Source organism: Leucoraja erinacea, chromosome 27, assembly GCF_028641065.1.
Source record: "Leucoraja erinacea ecotype New England chromosome 27, Leri_hhj_1, whole genome shotgun sequence".
Lineage (NCBI taxonomy): Eukaryota > Metazoa > Chordata > Chondrichthyes > Rajiformes > Rajidae > Leucoraja > Leucoraja erinaceus.
The window spans coordinates 10906599-10919301 of NC_073403.1; the positions used below are offsets into that span (position 1 = coordinate 10906599).

The following is a 12703-nucleotide window of genomic DNA, read 5'->3' on the forward strand; positions in this document are numbered from 1 at the left end:
GGGCATTCTGGTTTCCATTAGGTGAACTTGTTAGTACCTGCTGAACAGGCTGAATCTGGAATATTCATCCTTGGCTGTTAGTCTGGAGCGGCATTAGATGATGAGATACTAATTTCAGCAAATAATGTCGGAATGTTAACTGTCGTGAAATTATCTGGCTTCTAAACCATTTTCAAGGTTACCACTAACTGTGTGAAGATAATTCCTTGGCTGAAAAGTGAAGTTTGTTTGTAGTGTGAAGGATGACATAACGCCCATATTTTGTGGACTAGACCAAGACAAAAATGTAGGAACCCAAATGCACCATGAGCTGTTGGTAACAGACGGCCACCATTTGTATCCGTATCGTTCAGTATTCAGCCTTCTTTGCCATTCATCAGCCAAAGCATTCAACCTTCTTTACCATTTTTCCCATTAAATACCACAAGGAAACCATTAGATCATCATTAGTGGGAAAAAATGATTTTTTTGACGGAAACTAATGTGAGCATGGTTGAGGTTTTTGCAATAGTGCCTCAAAGTGTTGTAGCTATCAGTGTGAGAATTCCTCCAGGCCTTTACTGTAGGTTAATGATGCAAATACAGGAACAGCTGCCTTGCGAAGCCTGTAATCTGCAGTCCAGAGTTGTGTTCAAGGTGCATTGGTTTAATCTATGAAATAGAAATATACTGAAACATTTGACTCTGATTTTTAAAAGACATTAAATTTTTTCATCCGTTTACAAAACTAAATTGTGTATGTTCAATGAGAAGAGCTGGTAAATGAGCTGAAAATCTTTTTGCCATTGTAAATGGGATAACATTGGACTTAAAAGCAGTAAGATGTTAACCTCTGGGACCTATAGGAATGCATCACAACTGAACTGATGTAAAATCCAACTGTTATTTTATCACCACCAAATCAGTTTTTTCTTTTCAAAGTTTTAAGTGTTATAATTTATTAAGTTTAGCATAGATATCTGCATATGTAGAGAATAATTAATATCAATTGTAAAAAAGATTGTTTGGTGCTTTTTTTCATTTTTAGTAACTTACATTACAAAATTCTTAATATACTTGCTTCTAGTCTAGCAGGGGGTAAATTCATAATGAATGTTTGAGTGGCTAGCAGAATGTACTGGCAGTCAGTTGGAATGAAATCCCATGAACATTTAGAGTCAGCGAGGGAAACCTTATGTCTCGATATAGTGCCCCTAGCCATCCATTTTGGGCTTCATGTGAAAGGCTGCATCTGTTTGCTTTGGAAAGGCAATTTGAAAGCAGCTTACTCACAGCATGTCATCTCGAAGAATTAACGGTATTCTTTATTTTCTCCATGGCATATTTTTTATCTGTAAGACATTAAATGTTCTGGATGTAAAAGGTTCACATATAACTCAGTTATTAAATATTTCCTTATTCAGTTATAAACATAAGAATAGAACATAAGAAGTAAAATTAAAAAATATTTAAACGGCATCGTTTAGTAAAAAATAATGCTTTTCACTGGATGTTGTTGAGGATATTCGTTTTTGTCGCTGTTGCCTCTATTTCCAGGAAGATTTGTTCCCTGTAGTTCCTCTGTAAACTTGGTACCAAAGGCCTACTGTTTGATTGATTGCATAAATATTGTAGATCTTTTATGGACAATTTTGGGTGGGAATTCCACACGAGGAATGTTTTTAATATGTATCGATGGTTGCTTCGTTATTCTCTGTAACATTTGCAAATAATTCAATCCTTGACATTGAACAAGAATATGTGGCATACCACTATATTCTGTATATTAGCTCAAAGGCAAGTAATACTCAAAGGCAACCAGACAACCTTTTTATCACAGGATAAGCTATTGATTTATTTTATTTTAAATAAAATCAAAATGAAAGCAAAATTTTTAAAATAAGAAAGAGTGCAGTAATTAATATTGAACGCTTGGGAAAATCTTATGCTGAATATCCCACATATGGAAAAACATTCTGCCTAAAGTGCTACGTTTTAAAGTTGTAAGGCAATTTGAATTCATTCACGTGAAGGTAATCTACGATTTTTCAGAAAGATTTCTCACATGCCAAATGGAAAACAGTGTCCAAACTGTGGTTGAAGGAGATAGTGCATGATTTATCCTGTCCCTTTTGTTTGCCTTCTGTACGACATAGGATTGCCTTGCTAACAATTAACTTTTGCATGGCTTCCAGCATTCTTGAACGTGTGCTGCCACTGATTTTCCTTAAGGTAGGGTAGTACATTAGCAGATATTAGACCTGTGGAAGCAAAATGAAGGTTTGTCCATAGATTGTTATCATGGGCTATTGGGCAGCACAGTGGTGCAGCTTCTAGAGTTGCTTCCTCTTAATTCCAGACACCCTGGTATGTTCCTGACTTGTGATGATGTCTATGTGGAGTTTGCACTTATTCCAGGTGCTCCAGTTTCATCTCGCATCCAGAGAAATAGCCATTTCTAATTTAATGATAGACTCAAGGAACTGCAGAGGCTGCTTTCCAAAAAAGACACAATGTACTGGAGTAACTCATTAAATCAGGCAGCATCTCTGCAGAACATGGATAGGTGACATTTCAGATTCTGATCAATGTTGCCTGACCCATTGAGTTACTCCAGCGATTTGTGTCCAGTTTAATGATGTTTCCATATATTTCAATCCTGATTATGAGGAATGAAGCAATGGATTTTCTGCAAAAATTTACAATGTGTACCCATAGTTTTATTTTTAATTGTCACGTTCATTAAAGATGAAACCTGGCCTGATTTACACATGCTATATGAAGATTGATAAGACATAGGAGCAGACTTAGGCCATTCTGCACATCGAGTCTGCTCCGCCATTCGATCATGGTGATCTATTTTTTCATCTCAACCTTATTCTCCTGCCTTCTCAACATTACCTTTGATGCCCTAACACTAATCAAGAACCTATCAATCTCCTTTTAAAAAATACCCATTGACTGTACCAATGAATTCCACAGATTCACTGCCCTCTGGCTAAAGAAATTCATCCTCATAAAAGATCCAATGAAATATGTTAAAATGTATTGAATTTAGGTATCAAAGATGGAGGCCAAATGTATTGCTTATCATATATGTGGTTCTTGAGGAACGTGACAAATGTTGGTTAAAAATATAGGCAGAAGGATTTTGTGACCACTACTACAATTAAGTGTATTTTATTTCTGCTTGAGTGCCAAGGGAAGTGGAGTTGAAGTTGGGTAAGGTGATATATATGAACGATTCAAGTGAGTGGTGTTATATGGTTTTGTTAGTGATCAAGATGCAGAGGAATCACAGGAAAAGGCAGATTTTGGAAGATGGTTATGGAAGGAGGTGTCATGATCAAATTAAAAGATTTAAAGGTACAAGATAAAATCTGACTTAAAGGATATCACCAACACTGTGGAAGGTATACAAATAGACAAGGCGGTTTCAGTAAAGGCCAAGGTTTCAATCAAAGTTTCTGTTTTAAGTACAATCACCCAGCTAAAGGTTAAAAATAGCAAGAGTTTTGTTCGTGAATGAATTGAAAATCTGGAAGAGCTGCAATGTGGATCGTTAATTAATAAAATGTCAGAATCCAAGAGGCGTTGGGGTAAATTCTAATGTATTCTGTAGTCTTTGGATAGTTGACATTAACCGCTTGCAAAAGGTGATAATTTCTTTAACAGAATATTGAGAATCCGTGGAGAAGCAAACCACAAGTCTTCATAAAGTTTTTCATGACAAATTTTGACAAAGTTGCATTAGTGAAGGGCAAAGATCAAGTTGCCTTCCTTTGTCAATAATGAAATGATGCAGATTAATTGTGTGGGGGGAAGAAGTGGGGAAGTAAGAAAAAAAGGTAATTTTGCCAATGGGAAATGATCTTAAAATTCATTCTGTCAGAATTGAGTAGTGATTGTCTTAATTAAATATGTTAGAGGGCCAAAGTAATGATATAGAAAATGCAGATGATCAAGGACTAATTTAATTCCATTTGAAACATAAGGATTTTAAAGGTATTTGACCTAATGCTGGCACGGGTCTATTTGTATTTTAGATAATTGGTAGATTTCTGGCCTATTTTCCTTAATTAAACGTTATTTTTCCTTTTATAGATCTGGAGGGGAACCATAGCTCGACTTCGTTATAAACGCACAAGAGCTGTCTACACCATCATAAATTACTACAGGAAATACAAGGTGAAATCTTATATCCGGGAGGTAGGCAAGCGTTTCCAGAATGTTGGGACCTTGAAGGATTATGGTAAACATGTGAAGTGGCCAACTCCGCCCAAGATCATACGTACATTTGATGAAACATTGAAGTCTGTTTACCAAAGGTAAAATGTTTCCAAGCATTATCAGCATGGTTAATTAATTATGTACAGTAAATCTTAAATACGGAATACCACTAGTACCATTTATTGCCCACCATCTCAATGAGATTACATTGTAGATGGTATTTTCAGAGTTGAATGAGATTTTTATTTGCTGGGAGATTTTCCCTGAATCCTCTCAATAAGATAAGTTACAAGGACATAGGTAGAGGCATCAACCCAGGTTGTTAGTGGGGTATTTAATACATCAGTAACAGAAAACCTGAATGTGAAGGGATTGTGTATTACACACAACTCACCCAAAAAATTTCACACTCTTATAAATAAGTTTGAAAGTCCACAGCGATTGTCTGTGGGCTAAAATTAGTTGACGATTGATAGTATGAAAGTCTTGTCATGGCTGTACTGGTGGGTTATAACAAACATTTTGAAAAACTGTGAAAGTTAAAAGTTTACTATACACTGGGAATTCAAATTCTCATCATCTTTATTCAGTAACATTTGCTTAAGATGTAATTTTAGTCTTCTACAGACTTCAAAATCATAATTAGATTAGGTTTTCAGAATTTCATTCATAAATTTATGAATGAAATCTTTCATGATCATTGTGTCCATGGAACCTCACTGTGATTTGATTTAAACTTTAAATTGAGGTAAATCACAAATTACACAAAGTGCAACCTCAGTCCTTTAATCGGTTTGGAATGTGTTTACTTTTCCAATGCCATCCTCATCGGTTCATGGCTTTCAGACTGGACCATTCGGCCAGATTTCTCTAGGCTTAGATAAAATGCTTAGTAGAGCAAAGTACAAGAAAATATAATCTCAAAAAATCATTTTCAAGTTTCTAGGTATACAACAGCATCAATCCTTAATGTGTAGCTAATTCATACAAGAGAATACAAAAGAATGCTGTATCTTATACCCAGTTGTTTCAGAAATATTGTACTGTAAATTGAAATACTTGAAACTATTGAACCAATTATGACATATGTCAGGATTAAGCTTTACTTAAAAATCCAAAAATTATCCTCAAAGGATCAATGAAGAAAGAATAGTTCATTAATTTAGGTGATAAAACTCCAGAAAGAGCAATCATGCTGAATTTGCATTTTGTTTTTTTAATTTTCATTCATTTTTCTGGATATGGGCACCACTGACAAGGACAATATTTCTTGCCTATCCTTAATTTCTGTTGAGGAAGTTGTTCTGTGCCACATTATTTAATTGCTGCAGTCCTTCTGGTGAACATATCCACACGAGGAGTTCCAGAATTTAGACCTAGGAGAATAAAGGACAATTGATATATACCCGAGTTAGGGTGATGTGTAACTTGATGGAGAACCTGTAGGTTGTGCCATTCACATGCACCTGCAGTTTTCACCACAATAACTGCAGAAATGATACATTTGAGAGTAGTTGTTGCAATAGACTTTGGCACTTCCATGCCATCATTGGAGTTGTGGCTGTTCTTGTAGCTTTCTCCTTGTGTATAATTACATGAAAGTCTGAGAATTTAATCTAGCAGAAATTAAATTAATAGTTACCAGTACTCAACCCAGCAGCGAACATGCTCAGGAAAAAATCAACAGACTCTTATGATTGATGGGATCACTTTCAGTGCAAAACACAATTTTCTGGCACATTGCACAATAGGTTTGCTTTAACGTATCCTTATTTGAATAAATGACCAGTCCAAATAATGAAATTCACTATCTCTTCAGAATAAATATTTTTCAATCTCAGAAGTTGTAATAGATCCATTGTGTAAGAAGGAACTGCAGATGCTTGTTTAAATTGAAGATAGACACAAACAGCTGGAGTAACTCAGCGGGACAGGCAGCATCTCTGGAGAGAAGGAATGGGTGACGTTTTGGGTCGAGACCCTTCTTCAGACTGGTTAAGGATAAGGGAAGTGAGAGATATAGACAGTGATTTGTAGAGATAAAGAACAATGAATGAAAGATCTTAAGGAGTTGGACAGGCTAGATGCAGGAAGATTGTTCCCGATGTTGGGGAAGTCCAGAACAAGGGGTCACAGTTTAAGGATAAGGGGGAAATCTTTTAGGACCGAGATGAGGAAAACATTTTTCACACAGAGAGTGGGGAATCTCTGGAATTCTCTGCCACAGAAGGTAGTTGAGGCCAGTTCATTGGCTATATTTAAGAGGGAGTTAGATGTGGCCCTTGTGGCTAAAGGAATCAGGGGGTATGGAGAGAAGGCAGGTACAGGATACTGAGTTGGATGATCAGCCATGATCATATTGAATCGCGGTGCAGGCTCGAAGGGCCGAATGGCCTACTCCTGCACCTATTTTCTATGTTTCTATGTTTCTATATATATGCAAAAAAGCAGCGATGATAAAGGAAACGGGCCATTGCAGGGTGAAAATGTGTAGCTAGTGCGACTTAGGTGGGGGAGGGATAGAGAGAGAGGGAATAACGGGGCTACCTGAAGTGAGAGAAATCATACCCAAGAGAAATATGAGATGCTGTTCCTCCAATTTGAGTTTAGCCCCACTCTGATAATGGAGGAGACTGAGGACAGAAAGGTCTGTGAGGGAATGAAAAGGAGAATTAAAGTGTCCAGCAACCGGGTGATCAGGTTGGCTCATGCGGGCCGAGCGAAGGTGTTCCGCGAAAAGAACACCCAGTCTACGTTTGGTCTCTCTGATGTATAAGAGTCCATTTTACAGTATGTATTCCTCTAAATACAGGTTAAACAGAGAAGCACCATGTAGTTTGCAGAATAGGTCGCTGCCTCAAAAAGGCAGTTGCTGTCTCAGAATGGCTGGCAGTATCATTAAGGACCCACACCATCCTGGCCACACACTCATCTCCCTGCTACCTTCAGGTAGAAGGTACAGGAGCCTGAAGACTGCAACGACCAGGTTCAGGAATAACTACTTCCCCACAGCCATCAGGCTATTAAATTGGCTCGGACAAAACTCTGAACATTAGTAGCTCATTATCTGTTATTTGCACTTTATCAGTTTATTTATTCATGTGTGTCTATATTTATATAATGGTAGGTACACAAAAATGCTGGAGAAACTCAGCGGGTGCAGCAGTATCTATGGAGCGAAAGAAATAGGTGACGTTTCGGGCCGAAACCCTATCAGTCTGAAGAAGGGTTTCGGCCCGAAACGTCACCTATTTCCTTCGTTCCATAGATGCTGCTGCACCCGCTGAGTTTCTCCAGCATTTTTGTGTACCTTTGATCTTCCAGCATCTGCAGTTCCTTCTTTAACACTTTATATAATGGTATATGGACACACTGATCTGTTTTGTAGTCAATGCCTACTATGTTCTGTTGTGCTGAAGCAAAGCAAGAGTTTCATTGTCCTATCAGGAACACATGACAATAAACTCACTTGAACTTGAATAGGTACAGAGGAATACCACACCAATCCATGACTTTGTCATTAATTGTTGCATTTCTGGGGACACGACTTTGGTGAAACTCAGTGATTGAAGTTTTTTTAATAACAAATTAATTAACGTTTCTGGAAACTAAAACTGAAATGTCTCAAGATTGTTTAATTATTGTTTGCATTGGGACAGGTACAATTACATTCTTACTTCAGCTTTACATGCATATTTAGCGAAACAACACAACAAAATATTACCAAAATATATCAGTCATTCTTGGTAATCCAGACTATGATATTACATGTAGTATATGTAGTGCAGTCTCAGTAATGCAAAGTCTATTGCAGTTTGAGCTTTATAAGATTATTCTTGGTCTTCTTGTATGACCCTGTCTTGAATTCTGCAGACCTGGTCCTAAATAGATTGCGGACATCCTGGTTCAACCAAAGTTTCTTGTCAGAGAATACTCAGATCATCTTAGTAGGAACATACTCTGTTACACAGTCCCTTGGGAAGTTAGTAACAACCACGGTTTGTACGTTCAAGTCTGTTGCCGTGTCCTTGAACATTGCCCAGTCTACCAATTCAAAATTAATCTTGGATGAGTCTTCGTGGCTGATAAAATTGGTGAAAATTAGGAAGAAAATAATTATTTCTACTTTGGTATTAATATTGGAAGCAGACTGGACACTGTACTAATATTTAGTTATTCAAACCATAATTTACCTATGTTCTTTGATGCCCAACAATGACACTCCCAACAAAGCATTGAGAATAGTGCACAATTCTAAAGAAGGGTTTCGGCCCGAAACATTGCCTATTTCCTTTGCTCCATAGATGCTGCTGCACCCGCTGAGTTTCTCCAGCACATTTGTCTACCTGAGAACTGTGCAGTCTGAAGTGTCATCTTTTAGATGAGATGTTAAACCAAAATATCATTAACCTCTTTAACCTGTTAAATTTAAACACTTTGAATGTTTGCAAATGTCAGTTTGTAAAAAGTGCTCAGTAAAGCCAAGTCTTTATTGCATTGAGTTATTTTATTTTAATTCTGCCGATAGATGGAGAGCATTTCAACTGATTAAGAGCATCCCACCTGCTGACTTACCGCAGGTCAGAGCAAAGGTCGCAGCCTTTGCAAACCTGAAGGGCCAGAGAGGTGATCTGGGCCTCCAAAGAAGCTGGGAGGGCAATTACTTGGCAACTGTGAGTAATCAAGTTAATGCATTGTAGAAATCATCTCTCATACCTTCCTTTTTTCCTCAATACTAATTGTCTGATAGCGGTTTAAAATTCTTAAATTTACAGAAAAAGTTTGCAACTATTTATTATTCTTTTCAAATGGAAAGCTCATTCAGCTTTGCGCTGTGATCTAAGTGATGATGATTATCAGTCAAATAAATTAGATTTTCATTGTTGAGGTAATTCCAATCCTAAAGACAACTTCTGTAGGTTTTTTTTCTAAACAGCATTCTCAATGTAGTTTAATTTCTGGGAGCATAAAGAAATAATTGAACTTGATACTGTTTTGTTTTGATTGCTGAATTTAAGCTATTGGGACTTTGTTCACTTCATAAAATAGGCTATATTTTTCTGCTGTTTAGCAACGAATGGAAGAATGTTAATGGACTCGTCATAGAAAGAAAAAGTACCACTAGCTCACCATGCAACAAACTTTTGCACTGAAAAGAATGACTGTTCAATTGGGAGGAATTTTTTTTTTAGAAAAAATGTTATGCTGTCTTTTGAAAGATGATATATTCCAGTATTTTTTCCAGCATTTGATCTTGAGTTTCCATATGTGGGGGTTGAGCAGATTGTAGGTTTCAAACGCCTGCCATATGTTGACAATGTCATCGTGCCTCTTCAAATACAAGTCCCATTGATCCCCAAAATTTTAATTTATAAGGTGCTCTTACAGCATAAAATGAACTAAAATAAGACCAAAGTTCATCCCAAATGATGTTAGATACAATTTATGTATGAAAATCAAAATTAGTTCTTGTGTATTCAACTTCTACACATAATAAATCAAGTATAAATTATTAATTCCAGATTTTCCAAAATGGTAAATTAACTTCATGTTTTGACCCATTTAGTCCAAAAGAAGTGCTGCATGTCACTGCTTCTTAAGATCAATTTGATATGACTTTGGCTAGCTTAATGGATGAAAGAACTTGCATGGATTCCTTAACAAATTAACGCTTTCTGTTCCAGATGTGGTCATACAAACACTTAGGATTGCAATAGGAGATACACGTACAAACCAGGACAGTTTTGAAGTTTATATCATCAATTTCAATAATTTTGGGAATTAAGCAATAGGGTTGAAATATGATTTTTAAAATTTCAGTTTAATTTTAATTTCAACTAGACTAAGTGGGACCCATTGGGTCCCGGTCACACGGTAGGCATGGTCCCCCAACGCAACCCATTCCCCAATGCAATATTCCACCACTCACCTGTTCCTCCAACGCAACGGCGGTAGCGGTCTGTAGCCGGGGGACGGGGACGGCATCAGGCGCGGAGCGTCCTGCAGCCAGGGGAGGGGGGTGGCTTCAGTCAGGGCCTGTCGGGGGGCTAGTAGGGTGGTGTGTGGGGGAGGGGGGGGGGTGTGTGGGGGGGGGGGGGGGGTGTGGGGGGGGGGGGGGAGGGGGGGGGGGTGTGGGGGGGGGGGGGGGGGGGGGGGGGGGGGGGTGGGGGGGGGGGGGGGGGTGGGGGGGGGGGGGGGGGGGGGGGGGGGGGGGGATTATGTGGGGGGGAGGAGGAGTATGGGGGGAGGGGGCTGTGGGGGGGAGGGGAGGGTGTGTGGGGGAAGGGGTGTGTGTGTGTGGGGGAGGAGGTTGTGTAGGCTCACCGGTTCACAGCTCCAGGTTCTGGACTCACTAAACCGCTCCCGCCCCCAGCGCCTGTCGTGCTCACAGTCCCTGCCCATGAACACGGCGCACCCCGCCCGCGGAACACGGCCAGCCCCCGTTCGCGGAACAGGGCCCACACTCCGCTCCTGAAGGAGCCTGTGATTGACTCGGCGGGTCAATCACAACCTTTACCATTAGGAGGAATGTGAACAAGGACTGGATTGTATTGCCTTTCTTATTTTGCATATTAACTTGCACTCACACTGCCCTCTTTAATGTGAAAATAATAAAATAATATCAGGCAGACAGAAGTTAGGGCGGCACAATGGTGCAGCTTTTAAAGATGCTGCTTCACACTGCAAGAGACGCAGGTTCGATCCTGACCTCAGGTGCTGCCTGTGTGGAGTTTGCATGTTCTATCTGTGACAGCGAGCGTTTCCTCCACGTGCCCCGGTTTCAAGTGGGTAGGTAGTGGATGAGAAAGTAGGATAACATAGAACTCGAATGAACGGGTGATTGATGTTTGACTTGAACGGTGGGCTGAAGGGCCTGTTTCTTGGCCCTTAACTCCAAGAAGACCAAGGAGCTCATTGTAGACTTCAGGAAGTCCAGAGGTGGCACGCACACCCCCATCCACATTAACGGGACGGAGGTGGAACGTGTTTCTAGCTTCAGGTTCCTGGGAGTCAACATCTCCGATGACCTCTCTTGGACACACACAATACCTCTACTCTGATCAAGAAGGCTCATCAGCGTCTCTTCTTCCTGAGGAGACTGAAGAAGGTCCATCTGTCTCCTCAGATCCTGGTGAACTTCTACCGCTGCACCATCGAGAGCATCCTTACCAACTGCATCACAGTATGGTATGGCAACTGCTCTGTCTCCGACCGGAAGGCACTGCAGAGGGTGGTGAAAATTGCCCAACGCATCACCGTTCCACGCTCCCCTCCATTGAGTCTGTCCAAAGCAAGCGCTGTCTGCGGAGGGCGCTCAGCATCGCCAAGGACTGCTCTCACCCCAACCATGGACTGTTTACCCTCCTACCATCCGGGAGGCGCTACAGATCTCTCCGTTGCCGAACCAGCAGGTCGAGGAACAGCTTCTTTCCGGCGGCTGTCACTCTACTAAACAACGTATCTCGGTGACTGCCAATCACCCCCCCCCCCCCCCCCCCCCCCCCCCCCCCGACACTTATTATTTATTTTTTATTCAAATCGTTTTCTATGTCGCTCTTCAAGGGAGATGCTAAATGCATTTTGTTGTCTCTGTACTGTACACTGACAATGACAATTAAAATTGAATCTGAATCTGAATCTGAATCTGTTTCCATGCTGTATCTCTGAACAAGTTGTGTATGGCTGCCCTGCCTGCAGTTCATCTTTTCACCCTTGTTTTTTTTTTATTTTAGTATGTTAAAAAGTTTTGTTTTGGAGGTCTAGTCTTTTTATGTGAGGGGGTGGGGGCGAGGGGGAAACTGTTTTTCTCAGTCCCTACCTGGTTGGAGATGCATCTTTTCACCGAGCCGCATCTTCGCCCCTTCCTCGCTGCCTACCACCTGGACTGGAGCGGCGTTTCCTGCCGGGACCGGCCAGACCTTCAGCTTCGGCGGCGTCACAGCGCTGAAGTACCATCACATTCCGAAGCGGGCGATGCCTTACCGGGGATCGCCATGGTAAGCTCCGGAGTGCTGACACCGTCGACTCCAACATCGCAGAGCTGCGGTTGCGGACCTTCCAGCTGCTGGCGGCGCTGACTTCAACACCGCAGAGCCTGGGATCTTTCGCCGAGGTCGCCAGTGTGAATCTCCGACCAGCGCGGCCTGTGGACTTCGGGAGCCGCGGTCTCCGGTAGGAAGCGACCGTTTCAGAACTCCAAGCCGCTGAGAGTGTTCTCTCCGAAGCCGGAGCTCCATCATCCCGGCGAGAGGTCGTGAAACATTGGGTTGCCGCTACAGAGGCCTCAAATGGGTGAACACTGAGGAAGAGGACTGGGCTTTTTATTGCCCTCCCTCACAGTGGAAATGTTTATTCCGCTGTGGGGGGACGTTCCTGTTAAATTCTATAGTGTGTTGTGTCTTAACTTTTATCTTGTATGGAAACCCAAATTTTTCTATGTACAGCACTTTGGTTTCAACGCGAGTTGATTTAAATGTGCTATATAAATAAAAAA

At 40.7% G+C, this 12703-nt stretch overlaps 1 protein-coding gene across 4 annotated transcripts in view; it reads left to right on the forward strand.

The window, feature by feature from the left end:
- Window positions 1-12703, forward strand: part of myo1d (myosin 1D) — a 262798-nt gene that overhangs the window by 153323 nt on the left and 96772 nt on the right. For all 4 annotated transcript variants that reach the window (XM_055657021.1, XM_055657023.1, XM_055657022.1 and 1 more), the window contains exons 17-18: window positions 4084-4307; window positions 8738-8882. In XM_055657021.1, the coding sequence (XP_055512996.1) occupies window positions 4084-4307; window positions 8738-8882 (369 nt within the window). The remainder of the gene's footprint in view (window positions 1-4083; window positions 4308-8737; window positions 8883-12703) is intronic.